The 23,422-nt window shown below is 34.1% G+C and overlaps 1 protein-coding gene across 1 annotated transcript in view; it reads left to right on the top strand.

Moving 5' to 3' along the window:
- LOC126777719 (uncharacterized) overlaps positions 1-23,422 on the top strand; it is a 198,032-nt gene that overhangs the window by 52,375 nt on the left and 122,235 nt on the right. Inside the window, exons 7-13 of the mRNA XM_050500872.1 lie at positions 226-350; positions 4,245-4,336; positions 18,646-18,740; positions 19,064-19,187; positions 20,695-20,907; positions 21,153-21,323; positions 23,019-23,156. Coding sequence (XP_050356829.1) covers positions 226-350; positions 4,245-4,336; positions 18,646-18,740; positions 19,064-19,187; positions 20,695-20,907; positions 21,153-21,323; positions 23,019-23,156 — 958 coding nt within the window. The remainder of the gene's footprint in view (positions 1-225; positions 351-4,244; positions 4,337-18,645; positions 18,741-19,063; positions 19,188-20,694; positions 20,908-21,152; positions 21,324-23,018; positions 23,157-23,422) is intronic.

Below are 23,422 nucleotides of genomic sequence, written 5' to 3' on the forward strand. Positions count from 1 at the left end.
TTCATTATTTATATTAAAATTTATGTATATTAGATGAACATCGACGAATACGAATTATGTGTTGTTTATTATCTCGATATGATCTTGTATAGAATAAATTAATTATATATTCCATTTTTTGCTTTGACTTTGTAGTTTCGAAAACTTTTTTTATATATTTTTATTTATTTGTTGTCACATTCAAAAGCGTTTTTTAGCGTTCCATATTCAAAATGTTCTGTTCAGGTTACCGTTGGACATGGCGGTGCGAGGCACGGGAGAACCGGAGACGTTAAGTTACGAAGTTGACCTCAATAAGGACTCAGCTCTTGGTCTCGGTATCACCGTGGCAGGATACGTCTGTGAGCAAGGTAAGTGAATATTTTTAATTAATATAAAGAAAAATAGGTGACAGCATTAGATGCACGTTTGTTTTTCGGAAGAAATGAAATAACTAGTGATGTGAACGTACTGAAATGAACGCACTGGTGGATAGGGCTTTGTTCAAGTTCGTCTGGGTGAGTACCTCACATTAATCTATTCTACCATATATGTGTTTTGGTTTAAAGGCTGGATAAGCCAGTATTATTACAAGCACAAAGAACATACACGAAACAGTTTAGATTCTGGGGGGTGGCGTGTTGATGGTATAAGGAAGTGGCTTAAACTTAAAGTTCCATTTCAACATCCTCAGAAGTCTGTCATTTCCAATTTTAACAAATCTTTACACATAATATATGGGAGGGATAAGAATATTAGTTTTAACAATATACCTGCAAAATAATATTATTTGTGATAGGCTTTTAAAATAATAATATTAAACGTAGCAATTCTACTAGAAAGTCTCCTAAACTGCCACATTTGTTTAAGTCTCGTTGTATGATATTCTATTTATTTCAATAATATTTTATTATCATATATCCCAGCGGTTTTCCAATGGATTTTATAACTGCAAATGAGAATATCGTCTCGTGAAATTATCTTACAAAATAAACTGATCATCCATTTGTATAATTACCATTGTCCATAATACTAGTAAGTAGTAATATAAAACATTATGTGGTCATAATGGCTTACGTAAAGAGGATATTTCCGTTAGTATGATCGTATAGTTAAGGGTAGACTGGCGAAATTTATCAAGTCTTGACGTTTGGTCCAAAACTCTTGATGAAACCGCTAGTGGCGTTTTTAGATAACTTTCTTCACGGCGAGTTCACCTTGCGATAAGTAAGAAATCGTTTTACTTCCATTACGATTTTGGCATTAGAACTTTTTCGTACTAGTATTAAATATAAAAATAAGTATTAAAGCTCATTGTGATAATAATATGAATTTTTTCTTTGTCCTTTTCCTACGTCGTATTGCAAATCCAAAAACGTTAAAGGCTTTAAAACTAACAAGAGGCACACAACACAACGACAAGAATGAAATAAATAAATAAAGGTACAATTTCACTATCTACTACTAAGGAGTTTATAACTCCTTATTTCTAAAAAACAAAATTATTATTTAGTAAGATTGAAAAAAATATAACTCTTTTTATTTGACCATCGCATCGAATCACCAAATATTTTACATTTTATAATAACACTATGTATTTGCAAAATTAAAAATAGGCGATTAATTTTGCTAATACAATTATATTTATATAATACATTTCTTTTAACTTGTCCCAAAATCTAATTTATTTAAGTAATAGACGGTAAAGGTGACTCGCTCTGTAATTTCTTGATTACAAGCATCCTTTTATTAGAAAAGTGAGTAATATACCATAATTTCATCCTTTTGGTGCGAAGATATTTGAAGACTCATATGTACATATTTTCAATTTCGGTAAATTAACTTATTATATGGTGTGTTTCTCATTTGTTATATATTAGGCATTGCGGACACTAAAAGATGGTCATTTTTCTAATATCGAAACCGTGTTATTTGAAGTTCTGTAACATTCTCAATGCATGCTGAAATTTATTGTAGTATATATTTTAGTACCTAGAACCCAAACTCTTGGATCGATTTTGATAAATAACTTGCGGTTGACTCGTAAAATGTATCTCGAACATTCGAGAAAGGCTGTGACGCCAGAAGTATTAAATCAGCCATATTAGTGTGCAAACTGTAGCTGCACTAAATACTCGTTCTAGTGATAGGGATTTGTAACATTCTTTTTTCATACTAATGAAAAGACTCACTGCACAAAAGATTGCACACATTAAAAATATCTAAAATAAATTTGCCTTTATTAATATTTTTCATATCCGTTCGTCGATGATTACGTATTTCGAAATATAAGTAAGTTTACTGGTGGTAGAGCTTTGTGCAAGCTCGTCTGGGTAGGTACCACCCACTCATAAGATAGAATATCCGCAAAACAGGAGTACTTGGTATTGTTGTGTTCCGGTTTGAAGGGTGAGTGAGCCAGTGTAATTACAGGCACTCATCAGATATTACAACTCGAAACGGCAGTACTTGGTAGTGTTGTGTTCCGGTTTGAAGGGTTAACATCTAAGTTCCCAAGGTTGGTGGCGTATTGGTAATGTAAGCGATGGTTAACATTTCTCACAATGCCAATGTCTATGGGCGTTGTTGACCACTTACCATCAGGTGGCCCATATGCTCGTCCGCCTTCCTATTCTATATAAAAAAAAAGTTTTTTGTTATCCAATTTTATATTTATCTTAATCGATTAGCTCCTTATTTTAAATTGGATCGGATGCATCTTGATTATTGAGCTCAAATACTATAGCATTCTTATTTTGAAACATGAAACCAGAGTTAAAAATCTAGCAGTCTCCAATAAGCAATAAAGTAGGCCAAATCGCAAAAGTGTGTGAACTTTATAGCTGAATTCGTAACAGTCCAAATAGCCCGAAGCGCGCTCTTTGCAACGCTTAGTAATATTCATCTGGGTTGGAAATGTTTGTTATTAAAAATATTCCATTGAAGTCGCGTATATAAAATGTTTCGAAGGTGTTGAAAATAGTTATATTAAAGCAATATGAAATATTTTTATGCTTCCATGTAACATATTAAAATGGTGGAATACACATGTGGCAGAATTTCAATGAAATTAGAAACATGCAGGTTTCCTCACGATGTTTTCCTTCACCTTCAAGCACGAGATGAATTATAAACACAAATTAAGCACATGAAAATTTAGTGGTGCTTGCCCGGGTTGAACCCACGATCTTCGGTTAAGATTCACGCGTTCTAACCACTAGGCCATCTCGACTCTTTGAAGATTATGTTTATTTGTTATTATTATCAATTTCCTATAAAAATAAATTTTGTTTTTCTTCTACTCTGCTATTTTTCAATGATAGCTAAATTGGTGACATTGGGTGGAATCTAAGGTTACTGGTTCAAGATCTACCAATTCGCCATTTTATCGAAATATATTTTATGTTTCGATATTATAAGCTTTATCTGGTGTAAACTTTGCATTTGCTTATTGTTTGTCAAAAAGCTACGGTCAGTTCCGAAAAGTAAACTGTAACAGAAATGTTTTAAGAATTTGTTTTTAATTGGACAATTGAAACATTTTGAGCGGTCACCGAGTTGCTTGAGTAAAAGCTTATATAATATATTTACATTTGTGAAGTACATCGTACTCGCAAAGTTAAAATATATGATATCTTGTTACAATGACATTCCTTAAAATAAAAATAATGATATCACAAGCACAGCGTATAATATAAAGGGTCTGAGCAGAAAGGAATAACAAAGGCTTAAACAAATTCAACAATGAAAAGGTCTCTATGCTCCAAGCGATCTTGTACCCTCTGTAAAATTAAATATAAGATTATTACTACATATATATATATATACATTACAATATTACAATATTAACTTGTCATTTCGGAAAGACAAAGGAGATAGAATTGTAAAGCATTAATCACGTATTTTGCTTTTGTTCCTGTCATTAAAATTATTCGCATTATTTCAAGGAAACTTATATAAAATAGTATCACAAAGAGCGATTAGGATAATAAATATATGAATACGTTGTACGTCACTATTACAAACCACCTTTAATTATAAATATCTTATCCCTCTTTTATATCATAATAGCATGTAGCTATATGCATACATATATAGCTATATTTGACTGATATTTTTTACGGTTGAATTTAAAAAACCATCTGATAATTTAAAAACTGTTGTGTCTTGGTTTGTTCTTTCTTTCGTGCATTATAACCGAGAGTAATAATAGAATAAGATTATTATATCTGCAACATTTAGCTTATGTAAGACACCTTTTACAGAGGAGTTGAGCGGTATATTCGTGAAGAGTATCAGCGCCGGCAGTTCTGCAGACTTGTGTGGCAAGATCCAAGTCAACGACAGGATTGTTGAGGTATTTATTCTATATAATTCATTTCAACACACATTTCGTACTTTTTTATATACTTATAAGGTCTCTATTACTGATTATCAAGACACAGCTTTAACTATATGACGTGCATAGGCACTTGGAATTGTGAGGAAACCTTTGTAGAGGCGCACAACTTCACTCCTCAATTCTTTAATTTTATCCAATTCGAATAGACTTTATTTTGTCGATACCAAGACGAATAAGACTAGTTTTAAACATTTTCAAATAGTCTTATACAGTTTCTGTGTGATAAAATGTTGACGTTGCCAGCATTTTTATTGGGATAGGTCCTTGGAGTGTCATAAACTTTTAGTTGCAAAGAAAAATATAAATCCAACTGGTGATTCAGTAATAAATACGAAAGTTTGTTAATACACTGTAGTCGTACGTGTAATGATTTTTGTTAATTATAATATATATTTTAGTTAGTTTCTGACTGTTTCGTTGGTCAAGTGGCGGTTCAATTCCCAGCCGGCCAATAAAAAATTATTGGATTTTTCTGTCGAAAATGTTTAGTAGCAGCCCGGAGACTGGAAGTTGGAAGTGTGTACATTCTTGTGCTCGAAAAGTACGTAAAGCCGTTGGTCCTGTGCCTAAACTCTTTCCGGTCGTCTTTGATTACCGTCCCATCGGATCATGATAGAATAGAGAGTGCACCTGTGTTTGCGCATACACTTGTACACTATTTTATGTCCTGCGCAGTTGGCTAATCTCTGTTGAGATAGGCCGCCGTGGCCGAAATCGATCCGGAGGACATTATTATTTTAGTCAGTTTATTAAATTAACAGAAGTGAAATATCAGAACGGCGTACACTAATTGTCTTCGAAACTTAACTGAAAATTCCCATTCGACTCAAATTAGTCTCACAGTATATATTCGTAACTTTATTTGGATGTGAAGTTTACCATAAATGAGGAATTTTCCAATAATTGTTTTTATCCTGTCGGATACGAAGTTAGGAAACGGCTAACGTATTAATTTATAGCTGCACGCAAAGCGGAACTCAACTAATTTGTTTTTAAACATGTTACGACATGTTTCCGTTGTCACTAAACGATTTATTTTTGACGGATTTTTCATTATATACAGCATACAGAAGTTTCGGGCAACTTCAATCACGTCAAATTTATTTTTCCAGTAATTTATACTCTTATCCTATATCTTGTTCTGGTTCCAAGGATATCTCTTGTGTAAATCGGTTCAGAGGTTTAGTCGTGACGAGTTCGTGACTTCTTTGCATTAATATTACTTACTGGTGGTAGGGCTTTGTGTGGGTGGTCGTGCAAGCTCGTCTGGGTAGTACCACCCACTCATCATATTATATTCTATAGCAAAACAGCAGTACTTGGTATTGTTGTGGATCGGTTTAAAGGGTGAGTGAGCCAGTTTTATCACAAGCAGCGTACCACCTAAATATCCTACCATATAAATATAATATAAAACAGTAATACTTAATATAGAAGATTGAGTAAGCCAGTGATGGTAAGTGGTCACCAAATGCCCTTAGACATTGGCATTGTAAGAAATGTTAACCATCGCTTACATCATCAATGCGCCACCAACCTTGGGAACTAAGATGTTATGTCCCTTGTGCCTGTAATTACACTGGCTCACTCACCCTTCAAATCGGAACACAACAATACCAAGTACTGATGTTTTGCGGTAGAATATCTGATGAGTGGGTGGTACCTACCCAGACGAGCTTGCACAAAGCTCTACCACCAGTGCAGTTCTAGGTTATGGATTACACAAATAGATTGGAGAAAGTCCACTAGAACGAACATTTTGTGAGTTTTACTGTGCTGTATGACTTTGAAATAAAATAACCTCGCGTATAGGAAAAATGCCACGTAAAATCAAACATGCACAATCTGAAATTATGAATGACCGATGCAGGTAGTTCTATCCATTTTCGTATAAAATTGGCTGGCAACGGACCTTTAAACCCTCGGGTGTTGCAAACCCTCGAGTGTTCATGAGCGTTGATAGTCATTTTCCATCAGGTGAGCCTTCTCAAAAAAGCGGTCACCACCGCTGAGAACTAAGATTTTATGTTCTTTATGTGCGTACTGGCTCACTCACCCATCAATCCGGAACAAAATAAGACTAAGTATAGATTGGATGGCATTTACCCAGGCGGACTTGTACAAAATCATACCACTAAGTAAAATAAAAATTAAAGTTTAATGACAATTTTAATGAACTTCTACTAAAAATGCTATACTGAAAGAGGTTCGTTATAAAAGCAATCTACTGTTTTATCAAAATAGAGGAATCGTATACAGCTGAACATCCGGATCGTTATAATGGAAATGAGTTATCGTGAGACGACGCTATCGATACGGCAATTTATTCACCACGGGGGCCGAAGTTATATTATTGGATGGGCGTATATTTTAGATAATATTTATTTATTGACATAATTATATCTATATTTTAAATCGAAAACAAAATGATTAAAACCATAAATTTATCAATAGAGTCCGCACTTGGTATGGTTCTGGAAAAAAATTGAAATACATACGAACAACCCAACTTAGAAAATAATTCGTACACTCAACAAATTTCATATGCGTGTATCGAATCCAAAACCAGCCTAGCGGCGAGTAACTACTATCCCTAACCGTCAGACAAAAAAGAAAACATAGTGCTATTTTTATTCCATTACTTATTTTTACGTTGGAAAAAAATATTGTTTCGAACACAAAAGCAAATAACAGGAAATTGTTTAAAAACATTGGATAGTTATAAAGTGTAAACCAACTCGTAACTATAAAACTTCTACAAAGGGAACTCCTACAGAGTAAAACCGCAAAAGCAACAGTAGACACGACATACGAGTAGAACACAACTCTGAAACAAAATAAATTTGAAACTTACTTGGGGTCGAAAGCCACATAAGTCTCTTTCATGAAAATAAAACTCATATTACTTTATACCGCAAAAGCAATCTAAATAAAAGTTCCGCTACTAAGAGTCTACTTTAATTAAAAACTAATACAATAATATTAATATAATATACATAGTGTACGAGGCTGTCTGGATAAGTAACAGTCTGCAAATGGCCACCTCTTTTTTGAAAAAGCATGCTTGGAGTTTATTTCAATGTAGGATGTAAATTTGAAATTAATTGGGATTGAATCCTGAAAATTTAAATTACTCGCTTCTAATAATTAAGTAGGAAACCTTATTTAACAATATATAAGTTTTGTTGTTGTTACAAAGTTAAGTATCGCTTATATCCTTCAGTAGACATAACTTTAAAAATGTACAATTGTTTTTAAAAAGCGGAAAGTTGAAATGAAATAATCAGGGCGTAGTGGTCACTTCTAGCGATGACCCAAGATTGACACCTTTACATATTAATGGTTTTTCTTACAGCTTAGATGAGTCACTGGTTAAATATGTTCTGATCCAAAGATAACGATCAAATTCGAAAAAGCATCACCGATTTTTCTCTTATAACATTCATATCGTATTAGACTATTAGCGGTAAATGGAATGTATTTCTAGAATGAAATTCTGTCGTATGTCTCTAGTAGTCACGTGGTTAAATACGCGTCAACAGATTGATCTTTGCCCAGCAGTGGAATATTTACGTATAGCTATTCTGTAAAACAATCTCAAAACTCAACGCAGACAATGGTCGTGAAATTTTAGAAAGTGAAATGCGACATTGACCCTAATAAACATAATATTTCAAAGATACACGCACCAAAATAGTATATCACCATAAGTTGATTGTCAACATTTCACGCCTGAGGAATAAAGTGAGTTCTTACAGTATAAAATTGTGTCCATTACCGTAAAGTAGTTTTATAGCATATCTAAATGGTCGAAAGAGCTTGAAATGTTTTGGCTACAATCAATTGAATTTACTTCATCTAAGCGAAGGGCAGTTCAAAGCGGTCGGTATGTTTGCATTTTATGATGTTTCAAGAGATAGAAAGGTATTTGACCTCCTCTATCAATATTGAATTATTCCTTTAGTTCCTGTTCGCTTAGTTTGCGAAATTCAGAATTCCACAACTTGGATATTCGATATCTTGGAGTTGGATTGAAATGGAATTATTATTGGTCTTAAAATTTTCATATTAAATATAACTTCCAACCAGCTTCAAATAGTTGAATATCTATGATATGAAATTTAAAATGTAAAAATTGCAGTTGAACATAAAATCTGCGTTCAAAGTGTTGACGAAATAAAAAATTCCAATTTGAGGACTCCTTAATCTATCTTAATAAGATTTAGCTAAGGGTACATTTTAAATTTGACAGGCTTTTTGACAAACTATTATTAGTCAATCTTGTTGATTTAATTGACATTATCCGAGATTTGAAATCTATATTCACATTATCCGAGACATGTACCATAATTCGGAATCAATAGTAAGGACCGCCGTTGGCGACACACACCCTTTCCCGATCACAGTTGGTGTCCACCAAGGCTCGGCCCTGAGTCCTTTTCTGTTCAGTGTAGTGCTTGACGTTGTCACAGTGAAAGCCCATGAGCCGTCTCCCTGGCTCATGATGTATGTTGATGACATTGCACTGGTAGATGAGGACAAACAGGTATTGGAGCAAAAGGTAAACCAGTGGAAGGGTGTGCTAGAGAGGGGAGGTCTGATGCTAAATGTTGCGAAGACCGAGTATATGGCCTGTGGCAGTACGGAACTCGAATCCATAAAGATAGGCGGAGAATTCATTATCAAGACGGAAAAGTTTAAATACCTCGGGTCCGTACTGCACGAGTCTGGTACAGTCGACCACGACGTCAGAGCTTGAATAAACGCAGCCTGGGCCAAATGGCGGGAAGTCACCGGGGTAATCTGTGATCGCAGGATACCGGTGAAATTAAAGGGCCTTGTGTACAAGTGCATCATCCGACCAGTCTTATTGTACGGCAGCGAGACGTAGCCAGCTCTCGCGAGACACGTTCAGCAACTTCACGTCGCGGAAATGAAGATGCTGCGGTGGATGTGTGGCGTTACGCGACTAGATCGCATTCGTAACGAGCACATCCGTGGTAGCCTTGGAGTTTGCGATGTAGCGGATAAGTTGTAGGAAAGCCGTCTGCGTTGGTTTGGCCACATTAGCCGCAGACCACCAGACTATGTCGGGAACCGATGCCTGGACTTTGCTGTCGAAGGCCCTAGATCCCGCGGCAGGCCCAAGAAGCGCTGGCTCGATGTTGTGAGGGACGACATGAGAGAGCACGATCTCACTAAGGAGGACGCCTTAGATCGGGCAAAGTGGAGGCATAGATGCAGGAAAGCGGACCCTGGCGTTACTAGGCCGGGAAAACGCTAGGCAGAAGAAGAAGAAGAAGAAGATTATTAGTCAATCTTGTTATCGATTAAAGTCCCCTAATCAAGAAGAAAAACAGTGGCTGGAATTCTAGCATTCCACACGTTATAAAATAAGCGTTGATTTAATACCTACACTGTTTGGTTTTTGTTATTTCACTCAAACGTTCATTTTTTCCTTTTCAAGTTCGTCCCCTGAAGATAGTTAAACTGGGAACGCTTTTCTGAAACAATAAACAGAATAAACAGAAGTCCTAATATTATTATTCGAATAAAAAACCTTCATTTATAATACATAATAAAAAATAATCAATTAATTATACCTTGCAAAACATTATAAATATACAAAAAGTGTAACTTCAGACACAGGTTGGTGGCGCATTGTTAATGTAAGGAATTTAATATTGCTTTTGGTGCGAATGTCTAAGGGAGCTGGTGATCACTTACCATCAGGTGGTATATCCGTCCTTTAATGTTAAAAAAAGTCCTTTTACAGTCAACTGTAGAATTTGTATGAAAAAACAGGTTATTTATAGTAGTACAAACAAATACAATATACGTGACATACTTAAAATCACATGATATAATACAAACACTTATCATTTAAAAAATGTATAATGATTACAAGTCTATCAAAAGAATAAAAGTAAAATATGAGATGGTAATCAAATATTTAATAAACCTCTACAAGAAAACTTATGAGAATACTTATTCCGACATTTTATCAGAGTTCTTTGACCTATTTTTTTATTACAAGAGAACTTATAAAGTTCTTATTGAAAAAAGTTTAAATTAAAATAGGTTTTACGGTACTCTAAGTACGATCTTAAGTATCATTTGTTTCTGCCAAGTGAACACAGATAGCTTAGCCAATAGAGGGAAACGGTAAATAATACCTGATACTTATTTTATATGAGATTTGTTGAAGAAACTAATAAATGCGGATCATTCTTAATTCATTCTTTCTCGGGACATTATTATTTATCTATAAATCAATAAAAATGAAATTTAAATGTCTGTCTGTCGATTTCAAAATAATTGTCACTTTTTAATTAAAAGTTATTGCTAGATACCAAAAAGAAAACAGATTTTTTTTGTAGAATATCCAGTGCTATATAATTATAATAACATAATTTAAATATATATCGTTCGAATTATAGAGATAATTTTCGTCACAAACTGACATCCACGCTTGCAAAGCCACATGTTTTATTTTATTATTATATAAATTGATAGATAAACAGATAAGTACGTAGGGTATATAGGTATCTTCTTAACCGATTTGTCAACCAATTCTATTTTAATTATTTCGTGACGAGCTTTAGTGTCATGAATAAAAAACAATAGAATATATAGAAATATACGCAATGAACTCAAATTTTCAATAATTATTATGATCGATTTTTATCCACTAAGCGAACTGCGTATAAAGTAAATTAAGGAAGTATCAGTTCGTTAAAGTCACTGCTGGAGAAACGATCAGTTAAATTATATAAGTATTGTAATCGATAGTTTTTTAATCAACAAAGTAGTCCTTCGTATTGTATTAATTCCTATTGTAACAGTGACACGATTGTTCGAATTTCGATTTTTCATTTGGTATGTCAAATTACGAATTCCTTTTTTAAGCAATACCGTAACCGTTACCGTAACAGCCTGTGAATGACCCATTGCTGGGCTAAGGCCTCCTCTCCCTTTTTTGAAAAGAATGTTTGAAGCTTATTCCATCACGCTGCTCCAATGTGAGTTGGTGGAATACACATGTGGCAGAATTTTAGTGAAATTAGACACATGCAAGTTTCCTCACGATGTTTCTTCACCGTCAAGCACGAGATGTGTTATAATCATCAATTTAGTACATGAAAATTCAGTGGTTTTGAAATGGCCCGGGTTTGAATCCACGATCATCGGTTAAAATTCATGCGTTCTTACCACTGGGCCATCTCGGCTTTTAAAGAACAAGAAAAGACCATGGACAGGAAGATCCGAATGGAAAAAACCATTTATTGTTTTAGCAGCAAATCAATAACAGATAGCCAAACATTATAAAAAAAAAAACATGTTCCTAATAATAACTATACATAAATACGAGTACCTTAAGAGGTTCGAAAATCTAATAACCTACATCTGTACGTTTTTCGCAGTCGTATTTTATATGACTATCGTAATTGTTCCTTTACGAGCATTCTTGTTTTTTTATTTAGACATTATTCACACACTGCCATCTGATCCCAAGCTAAGCAGAGCTTGTGCTATGGAAACCAGACAACTGATATTCTACATATACTACTTTTATTTTGTAAATACATATATAGATAATTACACCTAGACTCAGGACAAACAGACATGTTCATGCACACAAATGTCTGTCCTGGGTGTGATTCGAACACACAACCTTCGGCGTGAAAGGCAAGTATCTATGAACCACGCCAACCGGCCCTTCAATTCGCTTAATAGAGCTTTCCGTTTTTATTAAACTTTCAAACAATATGTTCCGTTTATATTATTTAACAAACAAAACAGGATTTCAACGTAAAAGCAATGTTTGCAAACGTTATTTTTGTATACAATGTTTGTAAAAGAATTTATTATATTTATATAAAATACGATTCTTTCTACCCGTCCCGGGCTTGCACGGGTTCGCTACATAGAACGTTATATTGAAGGACAAATATACGTAGAAAAATCTTATTTATTGTGTCAGGAGCCTTCTTGGACTTACGCAGAAAAATCCACTATTTTTTTATCAAAACCACATGAATAGTGTAAGAACGCATTGAGGACAAACATACAACTTTTTATTTATTTAGAAGGTACAGACTGTTGTGAGCATAGAAGTTGAAGAATGTTGGTGTCTTCAAATCCAGAGTAAGCAGGTTTCTTATAGGCAAGCGTGCTACATCTTAGACCGTGTCGATGCTTAACATCAGGCAAGTCAACGGTCAAACGCTGGCCTATTAATTGTAAAAGAAAAGTCACAAAGTGTGTTGAATATAGAGGCTTAAATATAATAGCTGATATAGAATCGTGAATAGTCATGCAATTGTAATTTTTAACTGTTATCGTCGTAGTATTCAATAAGAGGCTCTGACTGATAATTTTGCCGAATTTTAATACCGGTTAGTGTAAAGATCGATTTAGTTGATTGTTATTACAGATCTACTTTAATTTTATAATATAGCTATGTTATTTCCCGCCTTTTGTTTGAATGCTGTTATTGTGAATATAGAAAAATCTAAATTGAGCGTTATTTTCGAATACTAGACGAAAGAATATTTAATAAACTCTCTCTATACAGGAATATCCTTTACTTAATCTTTCAAAATAGTTTTCATCCAACAATAAAAAATGAAAGAAATTCATTTCATGCCGTCTCACTTCACAATAAGTGTATTTTTTTAATCGTCGACTGTCTGAGCGGGACAAAGCGCTCTGAATTGCAATTTGTCGAATGCCTTATTCAAGACCTTTGTGTAGGGTCAGCAAAGCGTTACTCTTTTTTTTAGTATGTTATAAATAGTTTAGTTATAAGTAAATCCTATATTTATATAAATTACCGTACCGCAACAGCCTGTGAATGTCCCACTGCTGGGCTAAAGGCCTCCTCTCCCTTTTTTTGAGGAGAAGGTTTGGAGCTTATTCCACCACGCTGCTCCAGTACGGGTTGGTGGAATACACATGTGGCAGAATTTCAGTTAATATATTTTATATTATATTTCAGTGTATATTTTTATATAAATATAGTAAATGAATATTTGAAAAAAATAATCTTTATTGAAAGAAATATTTTAAAGTAGAGTTGTATTCGTGACCTTAAATTTGAAACGGAAATGCTTATTTTGCTCTGCATTTCAATAAAAAACCTGTTTTTATTCGAATGATGTGAACAAAGCACAAAATTGCAATTCAAAGCCCTTAAGAAGACCATCAGCAAAAATATTAGTAATTACTATTAAAAATAATAATTGTATATAAAATCATATACTTTATGTAAATTCTAATTGTATATAATGATGTCATTCATATTAACGTATTATTTACGTATTGTTGTCAGTATCAATTTGTGCAACATTTTATGTCAATCGGTTTGGTTGGTTTTAAGTCAGTTGTACCTTACCACTTGGTAAAGTTAAAAAAAAATAGTCAATATAGTCTCAATTAAAAAACGAATAGCAAAAATTCGAAATTTAAACAAAAATGAAATATTTTTCTCTATTGTAACGTATACGGTATTTAATATTTTTCAAAACATATATTTATTTTCTAAATAAATGTTCCGCTGATGGGCAGAGGCCTCTTGAACTTGGCTTTGAGCTTGCTACCAAACTGAATCAATATGGGTTTTGTGGATACATAAAATACAATTTCATCTGATACATAAAGTTTACCTCACGATCTTTTTCTTCAAATGGATCATAAATTGAATTATAAACACAAAGAAGCACATTAAAGCTCACTCGTGCTTGTTAGGCTTTCAATTGTTATAGTCACAGGGACACCTCAGCTAAAAGTTGGAGATGATTTTAATAAAGTCACTATTAAAATCATCCCCTTTTATTGCAAAAATTAATTTATTTATTATTTAAAAACTTGTCTACAAGTTTCTTTTTAAATCGAAATTAATAATAATGCATATCTCTCGAAACAAAATAAAGAAAAACATACAAGAATTAATAAAAAAGGCAATAACTTATAGACAAATAACAGTGCATTAGAATTTACTTTTGTATAAATGGAAGAGACGTTAAATTAAAATTAAAATTAAGAAGAATATTTAAAATAAAAAAAACTTAAATCAGATAGAATACACAATTTACTACAATGTTACAACTTTTAAACACCATTGAAGTATTATTGTTTTGCTCGCTTAGCTTAAGATAACATGGGAATAAGTTTCATCTGAATGATTTGTCAAATTTGACCAGCACAACATCTGGCTTATCAATATGACAAGGAAGGTGAATCCATTATAATTATTATTGTAGGGTTCAAAATTGTAAACAAATATTTGTTCAAATATCTTTGTATGTCATAATTACGCACGAAATAGTAAATCAACTAACAAAGTATTATTATGAAACTTATAATTATGTCAAAAAAGTATATACTTGAACAGATTTTTATTTCCTATATTTAAAGTGTTGTATTATTTTTTATAACATTTTTTGCTGTCACTACACGTATAAATGGCTAACGTCACGTCTGGTCTGACCTCGTAACGTTTATTTCGCATGCTGACTCTATATTGTGTTTTACCATTGCTTGCGATTTTATCCTTTATTACGAAACTAGACATTCAGCTGGACATACATTAAATTTATTAAAAAAACTAACATACATGCACGGTTAACAAACTATATTTTTTATTATTCCACATACACACACTTAGATCGCAGAAATGTGGGAGTTGACCGAACTAACGCCATGAAATAGCATTCAATACCTTTAGTTTAAATAAATATTATATATTTTAAATAAAAATTTTATAACGTGATGGTCAATTCCATTTGACTACCTTAATACAATCCTGGTCCTTCGAGCCGCATAAAACCTTATTTTTTGCAGTTGTGTATGGGATGGAAATTTAAGATTAGATAGACAAAGCAGCTTATTACTAGCATTTATATAGTGAACTCTGTGACTTTAGTTTTAGTTTTTGTTTCTGCTTATTAACACTTAGTTACGTGAATTTTAGGGACAGTCTTCAATGTACTACGTAGGGCTTTGTGCAAGCCCGTCTGGGTAGGTATCACCCACTCATCAAATATTCTACCCCCAAACAGCAACTCATTGTTTTTCGGTTTTGAATGGTGTATAACTCAGACCACCTGATGGTAAGTCGGCACCAACGCCCACAGACATTGGCATTGTAAGAAATGCCATCGCTTACATCATCAATGCGCCACAAACCTTGGGAACTAAGATGTGCCTGTAATTACACTGGCTCACTCACCCTTCAAACAACAATACTCTTGTTTTGCGGTAGAATATCTGATGAGTGGGTGGTACGTACCCAGATGAGCTTGCACAAAGCTAAAATTAATTATCTTTTCCTTCACTCTCATAATCGGATGGGTCAGTAATCTGAAATGTTCGGAAAGTGATCAGACGCAGAAAATACTTTTCGAGGGAAGTGAAAGCAGTTACTTACAGACTCCAAGTTGCTTAAATATCTCGATAGAAAAACTCGATATTTTTTTATAGACTTGACCCGGGGTTTAACCTAGGGCATCGGGGTTTGTTCCTTTATTTTCACTAGACCAACGAGACAGAAATTGGCATCAATAAAATTTACACAAACGAAATATTTCAAATAATAGATCTACCAGAATAAATAATACGACAAGGCAAATATGATTAAATATATTAAGGTTCTATACACATGAACATGCAGATGACACAAAACATTGATACGCTTTCATTAGTATGTATTTGTTATGCGAACAAACGGCAATCAACTATAAATAGCAGTTGAGAGGATAATATCTGAGAGGTATTTTAAGCTTACTTGTTTTGTAATATAAGGGTTACTGAACATTATGTTAATACTCATCCTTAAAGAAAATGCTTGCTATATATATTTATAGTTAATTTTTTAAACAATAGTTAGCAATCAAGAACATTATCAGTATATACATATAAAGAAAAATATGAATTAATTTCACAAAGGTACAGAGACTCTGTACTCTGTCTGAGGATATTAAGGAAAATAAGTATTAATAATCTCAGTAACACGATAACCAAAATATAGAAGATTAAAAAAATTACAAATAAATCATCATAGCGTTTGAATTCGCTCCGCCTTTAACCTATTTACTTTGGGTAGTGCAATGTCTGTGATGCTAACGCTCCTTGAGTGTGCTTTACACGTACTTCTACGCCATGTACGAGCGGTTGAGGCGCTAACGAGCTCGATTGATGAATACGTTTGACAGAAAATTCCTTAATTAGGCTCTTACTACGTCCATGTGTTCAGAAACTGAAAATGAAATGTTGATTTCAATGTACCTACATATAATAGGTCCTTACATATGAAATAGCGTTTTGTCGTACTTATCACTTTGATCTGAAATATCTCCTCTTTGGTTAAGAATTCCAAATTCAAATTTATAAATTCATTTCGATGGTACATTTGAGTTTTGAAAACAGTCATTCATGTGTTTTTTCCTCATTATTTTTTTCTTTCGCGTCGCTTATTACCGCACAATGGAAAATGAATAAATACCTCATGAATTGAGTGAATCGAACTTGCAAACACGCGTCGACTGCTGTGTTACTTTGCTTAAGCAACACAATAATGAAGGGATTTTAAATCGAATCATTACTTGTGATGAAAAGCGGATATTGTACGATAATCGAAAGCACTCGTCCCAATGGCTCAACCCTGGAGACCCAGCCAAATCCTGCCCTAAACAAAAATTTACTCAGAAAAAGTTACTTGTGAGTGTTTGGTGGACTAGCACCGGTGTCGTTCACTACAGCTTTCTAAAATCTGGCCAAACGATTACAACAGATATCTATTGTCAGCAACTGCAAACCATGAAGAAAGAACTAGCTGCTAAACAACCGAGATTGGTCAATCGCTCTGGGCCACTGCTGCTTCACAACAACGCAAGACCACACACTGCACAACAAACAACCACAAAGTTGGATGAGCTACAATTGGAATTTCTGCGACATCCACCGTACTCCCCTGACCTTGCTCCAACAGATTACCATTTTTTCCGCAATTTGGACAACTTCTTACACGGAAAAAAATTCAACTCCGATGCGGCAGTCCAAACCGCCTTCAAATAGTTTATTGATTATCGCCCCCATGTTTTTTTTTAGTAAAGGGCTCAATGAAGTACCTATGAGATAGCAAAAGTGCATAGATAACAACGGTGCATACTTTGATAAATTAAATATATTTTACAAAAAAAAATGACTATATTCCGAATAAAAATACGCCAATTTCGTATGAAATTGTAATATAAGCCGAGATGGCCCAGTGGTAAGAACGCGTGACTCTTAACCGATGAACGTGGGTTCAAACCTGGGAAGGCACCTCTGAATTTTCATGTGCTTAATTTCTGTTATAATTCATCTCGTGCTTTTCGGTGAAGGAAAACATCGTGAGGGAACCTGCATGTGTCTAATTTCATCGAAATTCTGCCACATGTGTATTCCACCAACCGGCATTGGAGCAGCGTGGTGGAATAAGCTCCAAACCTTCTCCTCAAAAAGGGTGAGGAGGCCTTAGCCCAGCAGTAAGACATTTACAGGCTGTTACTGTTACTGTTACTACAATTTCGTATGTAAGGACCTAAAGTTTACTATTTTATTATAAGTAACTAATAGTTCCTTTTAATTGCAAAGTGAAGGTTGCTCTAATCATACATTATAGGTTTATAGTATTATTTATTTTATATTTTTCGTGACTACTGATGATGATATTGACTATAGAGAGGCTGGTTGGCGTGGTTGGTAGATACTTGCCTTCCACGCCGAAGGTTCTGGGATCGATTCCCACCCAGAACAGACATTTGTGTGCATGAATATGTCTGTTTGTCCTGAGTCTGGGTGTCTATATAAGTATGTATTTACAAAAAAGAAAAATATTATATGTAGTATATCAGTTGTCTGGTCAGATGGCCGTGTGTGAACAATGTCCCAAGTTATATGATGATGATATCCTTCTAATTGATTTCTACTACGGTGCCCATTATTAAGAGATTCTAGCCAACTGCGTGACATACTATAGTGCAAAAGTGTGCGTGCAAAGTGAAGTCGCTATACCCTGAAACTAAAACTGATACGATCGGAAAAAGTTAAGGCTCCATACCAATTTTACGTGCTTTGTGAGATACGGGATTGTAGTCCCAATTTCTAGGATGCTAATGAATATTTCGACAGAACAACTCAATAACTTTTTAATTGACTCAACATACAATTTACTAGTAATGATGTATACAATTTATATTACTATAATTGTATATTTTCAGGTGGACGGCGTGTCGCTACATGGTGTTACGAATCACAGAGCGGTTGCCTTGTTACGCGATTCTAGAGGACCTATCGTGAGATTAAAAGCTTTAAGGTAAATATAATCATATTCAGAAACAACCGTTAATGGCTATACCATGTTAACTTTTGTCACATAATCTCGACCATTATTTGCAAAATATCGTTTTAATAGTTCATATCATATCAGTCATCCATAAATGTCTAGATAAAATGGCGATACTTTTCATGAATTATATTAAAAATACACATATTTCATCTAAATATTTTACATAGAACAATTTGGTTGCTAAGACAGCGAAGACGTTTTGATGATTTTAAACATAAAGATACAATTATCTAAAGAAAAATTTTTGAATTTGCTAAATTTATAAGCGTTTTCTATGTTCAAATTTGTAGATACCTTCGAGGGGCGGGATTTGAGAGACTTCAAAAAGCATTAGCGGCTCAGGATGGTCGAAGATCACCGATAGCGCCGCCAAGCCCTTCTGTAACTTCGCTCGCCAAATATAGTTTTAGTGTGGTGAGCATCGCTTTTTATATATTACATATTTGGACTATGACTTCATTCGTTTATGAAGAATTTTTATATTATCAATGCAAATATTCATTTAATTGTGTTCTAATTCTGACCAAAATATCCAATTGCCAGGTTATTTATGTAACGTACATAAATAATTTGTTGTGTTTATTAAATAAATATATTAAAAAGTGCCGTGTTGGGTATCAAATAAAAATGCTTAATAAGGGCTAAATATATTAATCGCTCTTGCTGCTTTCTTCTTTGTTTGCATAACAAACATCTTAAAAATTATACGAAACTACCTGTATTATTAGTAAATTTTTTTAAAATAAAAATGCATATTCTAGATATCTTTTAAATCCGTTCAGCCGTTTTAGCGTGATAGAGTAACTCTTATATTTCACTGGTAGTAGGGCTTTGTGCAAGCTCGTCTGGGTAGGTACCACCCACTCATCAGATATTCTACCGCAAAACAGCAATACTTGATATTGTTGTGTTCCGGTTTGAAGGGTGAGTGAGCCAGTGTAATTACAGGCACAAGGGACATAAAATCTTAGTTCCCAAGGTTGGTGGCGCATTGGCTATAAGCAATGGTTGACATATTTAATAACACACTGTATGTTTTCCAAATATAAAAAAAAATAAAAAAAATAAAAAAAAAATAAAATTTCTTACAATGCCAATGTCTAAGGGCGTTTGGTGACCACTTACCATCAGGTGGCCCATATGCTCGTCCACCTTCCTACTCTATAAAAAAAAAACCACAAAATAATATTTTTATATAATATAATATGTTTCATTTGAAACAATACCCTTAAAAGTTTAGGCGTGGTCGCAAACCGCCTTGCCCTAAGGGTAGCTTACAAAGCAATACATTTTAAGGTGTTATTATTAAAGGATCCTTAGGGCAATGTAGCATGTGACCACGGCTATTTCCTTCACTATATATTTGTGTTAAATATATATATTGTCTAATTATTAGAAGATAATTGAATCGTTGGCAGATAAGGATTTTAGGCAATAATGTTTCCTCGTTTCCTTCGTTTAAAAATATATGTCGGTTTAGTTTTTAAATTTTTATTTTTATTAACAATTTTATTGTATCCAATGGGGCATTTTAGTAATAAATTTAACGCCGTTTTTAATTCTTTGAAAAACTTTATCAGAACAACGTTAGCAACCTTATTAAAAAAAAAAACCATTAATTACCGAGGAAATCAAGTTATCTCTACTCAGTCTCAATAAAGGGAAATTATATATATATTTTATTTTTTTTATATGAAATATGCTTTTATTAACGAGGCATATGATTTTTATTTACATTTATTTTGATTACAAATAAACTCCATATATTTTGCAACTGAAAAAAATATTTAGACTTTATTTAGGTCCTAATTTGCAAACATCCCATGATTGTTGGAGGTTGTGGATGAGGTCCTTACGAAATCCCTCATGGTCTTCACAATTACGTTTTCATATAACTAACCTTTTTCTTTTTCTTATAAAGTACGACGAATCAACTGTAATAGAAGCAGAGCCAGAATCAGAGATACAACCGCACTTGCCATCTCCGACCTCTCCTTCCGACGAGGCAGAGATAGTTATCGGACGAGATGACGATATCTCAGAGCGTGAGATAAGAAGAATACAGGATAAGTGGCGGGACATCTTACAAGAAGAACCTGACTGGCCTGGTCATCAATATCAATACGATGTCATTGTAAGTATGACAGTATATAGTTTTTTTTGTTTAATGAGTTTTTTTATTTAAATTTAGCTTGCTTTATAATTTTTTTTTTAAATTTCGTTTCGTCTACTTTCGTAAAAAGGTTAGTGAGTTGTTAATAATTCACAGCTAATTCACAGCGCCAACATTTATGTGGTGGTGACCTACCACAAGATGTCTCATTTGTCCGCAATACATTACTAAATATTCTAATGTTTTTGTTACCGTTTTATTTTCAGGTTGGCACAATCATAAAAGAAAAGGACAATGGCCTAGGGATATCTCTCGAAGGTACGGTGAGAGTGGTCGCGGGGAAAGAAGTTCAGGCAAGACACTACATAAGAGCTATTGCACCAAATGGACCTGTCGCTAAATTAGGCATTTATAAAGTTGGAGACGAGTTATTAGAGGTGAGTGTGACTTGCATTAATGCAACTTCTTAAAAATTTAATTTCATTTAAAAAAAAATGTGGCTTTCACGAGTCGCCCTAATGAGCATCGATTGATTGTTAATTAAATAATTTATACTAGGTCCTTACAAATGAAATATACACTCTGATCTGAAATATCTCGTCTTTGGTTAATAATTCTAAATTCAAATTTATAAATTCATTTAGCTGGTACATTTGAGTTTTGAAAACAGTCATTCATTTGTTTTTTCCTCATAATTTTTTTCTTTGGCGTCGCTTATTACCGCACAATGGAAAACATGAAATATCGGTATATTTACGAGTACGAGTTCTACCGTGGCACCAGTGCTGCAGAAACAGCTCGAAGGATTAGTGATGTGTACGGCGCTGGTGTCGCAAAAGAAAGCACGGTACGTTTTTGGTTTCAACGTTTTCGTTCTGGAAATTTCGACCTTCAGAACCAACCTCGTGGACGGCCGAAGACCAAAATCGAAAATGAGGAATTTAAGGGTATTGTGGAAGCGGATCCATCACAAAGCACTTCAGAGATAGCTGCAGGCTTCGGGGTACGTGATAAAACTGTATTAATACACTTGAAGCAAATCGGGAAAGTAAAAAAACTTGAACGATGGGTACCTCATGAATTGAGTGTATCGAACTTGCAAACACGCGTCGACTGCTGTTTACTTTGCTCAACCGACACAATTTTTTTTTTTTTTACTGATAATATTTTCATTTAACTGAAAATATTTACAATTGAGTCTTCTCGATGTGTGGACATTACATGCTTATATGAGGGCTAAAAAACAAAAAAAAAAATTACATTAGCTAGTAACTACAGCGTAACATTAGAACAAACTATAATGAAGGGATTTTAAATCGATTCATTACTTGTGATGAAAAGTGGATACTGTACGATAATCGGAAGCGCTCGTCGAATGGCTGAACCCTGGAGACCCAGCCAAATCCTACCCTAAACGAAAATTGACTCGGAAAAAGTTACTTGTTTGGTGGACTAGCGCTGGTGTCATTCACTACAGCTTTCTAAAATCTGGCCAAACGATTACGGCAGATATCTATCGTCAGCGACTGCAAAACATGGAGGTAGAACTAGCTGCTAAACAACCGAGATTGGTCAATCGCTCTAGGCCACTGCTGCTTCACGACGACGCAAGACCACACACTGCACAACAAACAACTATGTACTAAGTTAGATGAGCTACAATTAGAATGTCTGCGACATCCACCATACTTCCCGGACCATGCTCCTGCACATTACAATTTTTTTCGGAATTTGGACAACTAAGCACAAGGAAAAAAATTCAACTCTGTTGCGGCAAAGTGCATAGATAACAACGGTGCCTACTTTGATTAATTAAATATATTTTACAAAAAAAAAAAGACTATATTCCTCCCGTACAAAACGCCAATTTAACATGTAAGGGCCTAATACTTAAAAATGACCAATACATAAATGTGAAGTAAAATGAATGAAAAAATTGTTTTGTTAATAAAATTAATATAGTGCAGAACATTCTTTCCGACTGTACTGGCCGTCGTCGCGTTTGGACTCTACTACCACTTACCATAAGGTGGAGTAGAGTCATTTGCCCTCCCGGCGCATATAAAAAAAAAACTTTAAAAAAATAGATAAATAAAAATATGTGTAAATAAAATATAAAGTTTGCTTAAAAGGTAAACGGGTGGCGAGTACTAGGAGCACATCACGTCGAGGTGGTGACGCGACTGCGCGCTGTGAAGTCGCCCGTACTGCTCGTGGTCGTGCGCAAGCGGAGCGAAACGAACAACAGATCTGACCACAGCTTTGCGAGGGTACAAATACTTAAGGCCTTTATTAAAATGTCTATTTTCTATCCATAATTAATAATGAATTAGTTACATATATATATGTATATATACATATATATTAGTATTATTATTATGTATTATTGAAATATGTTAAGGTCCATAAATATATACTTTTAATAAAGATCAAATCAATTAAAAAAATATTTACAATTATAAAGCGTATCGTAATAAGTAATCGACCATTCCTCTAGTTTATCTCGTCACCATGTCAGGTGCAACTCAAAGTTATG

The sequence above is a fragment of the Nymphalis io genome, chromosome 23, assembly GCF_905147045.1.
Source record: "Nymphalis io chromosome 23, ilAglIoxx1.1, whole genome shotgun sequence".
Classification (NCBI taxonomy): Eukaryota; Metazoa; Arthropoda; class Insecta; order Lepidoptera; family Nymphalidae; genus Nymphalis; species Nymphalis io.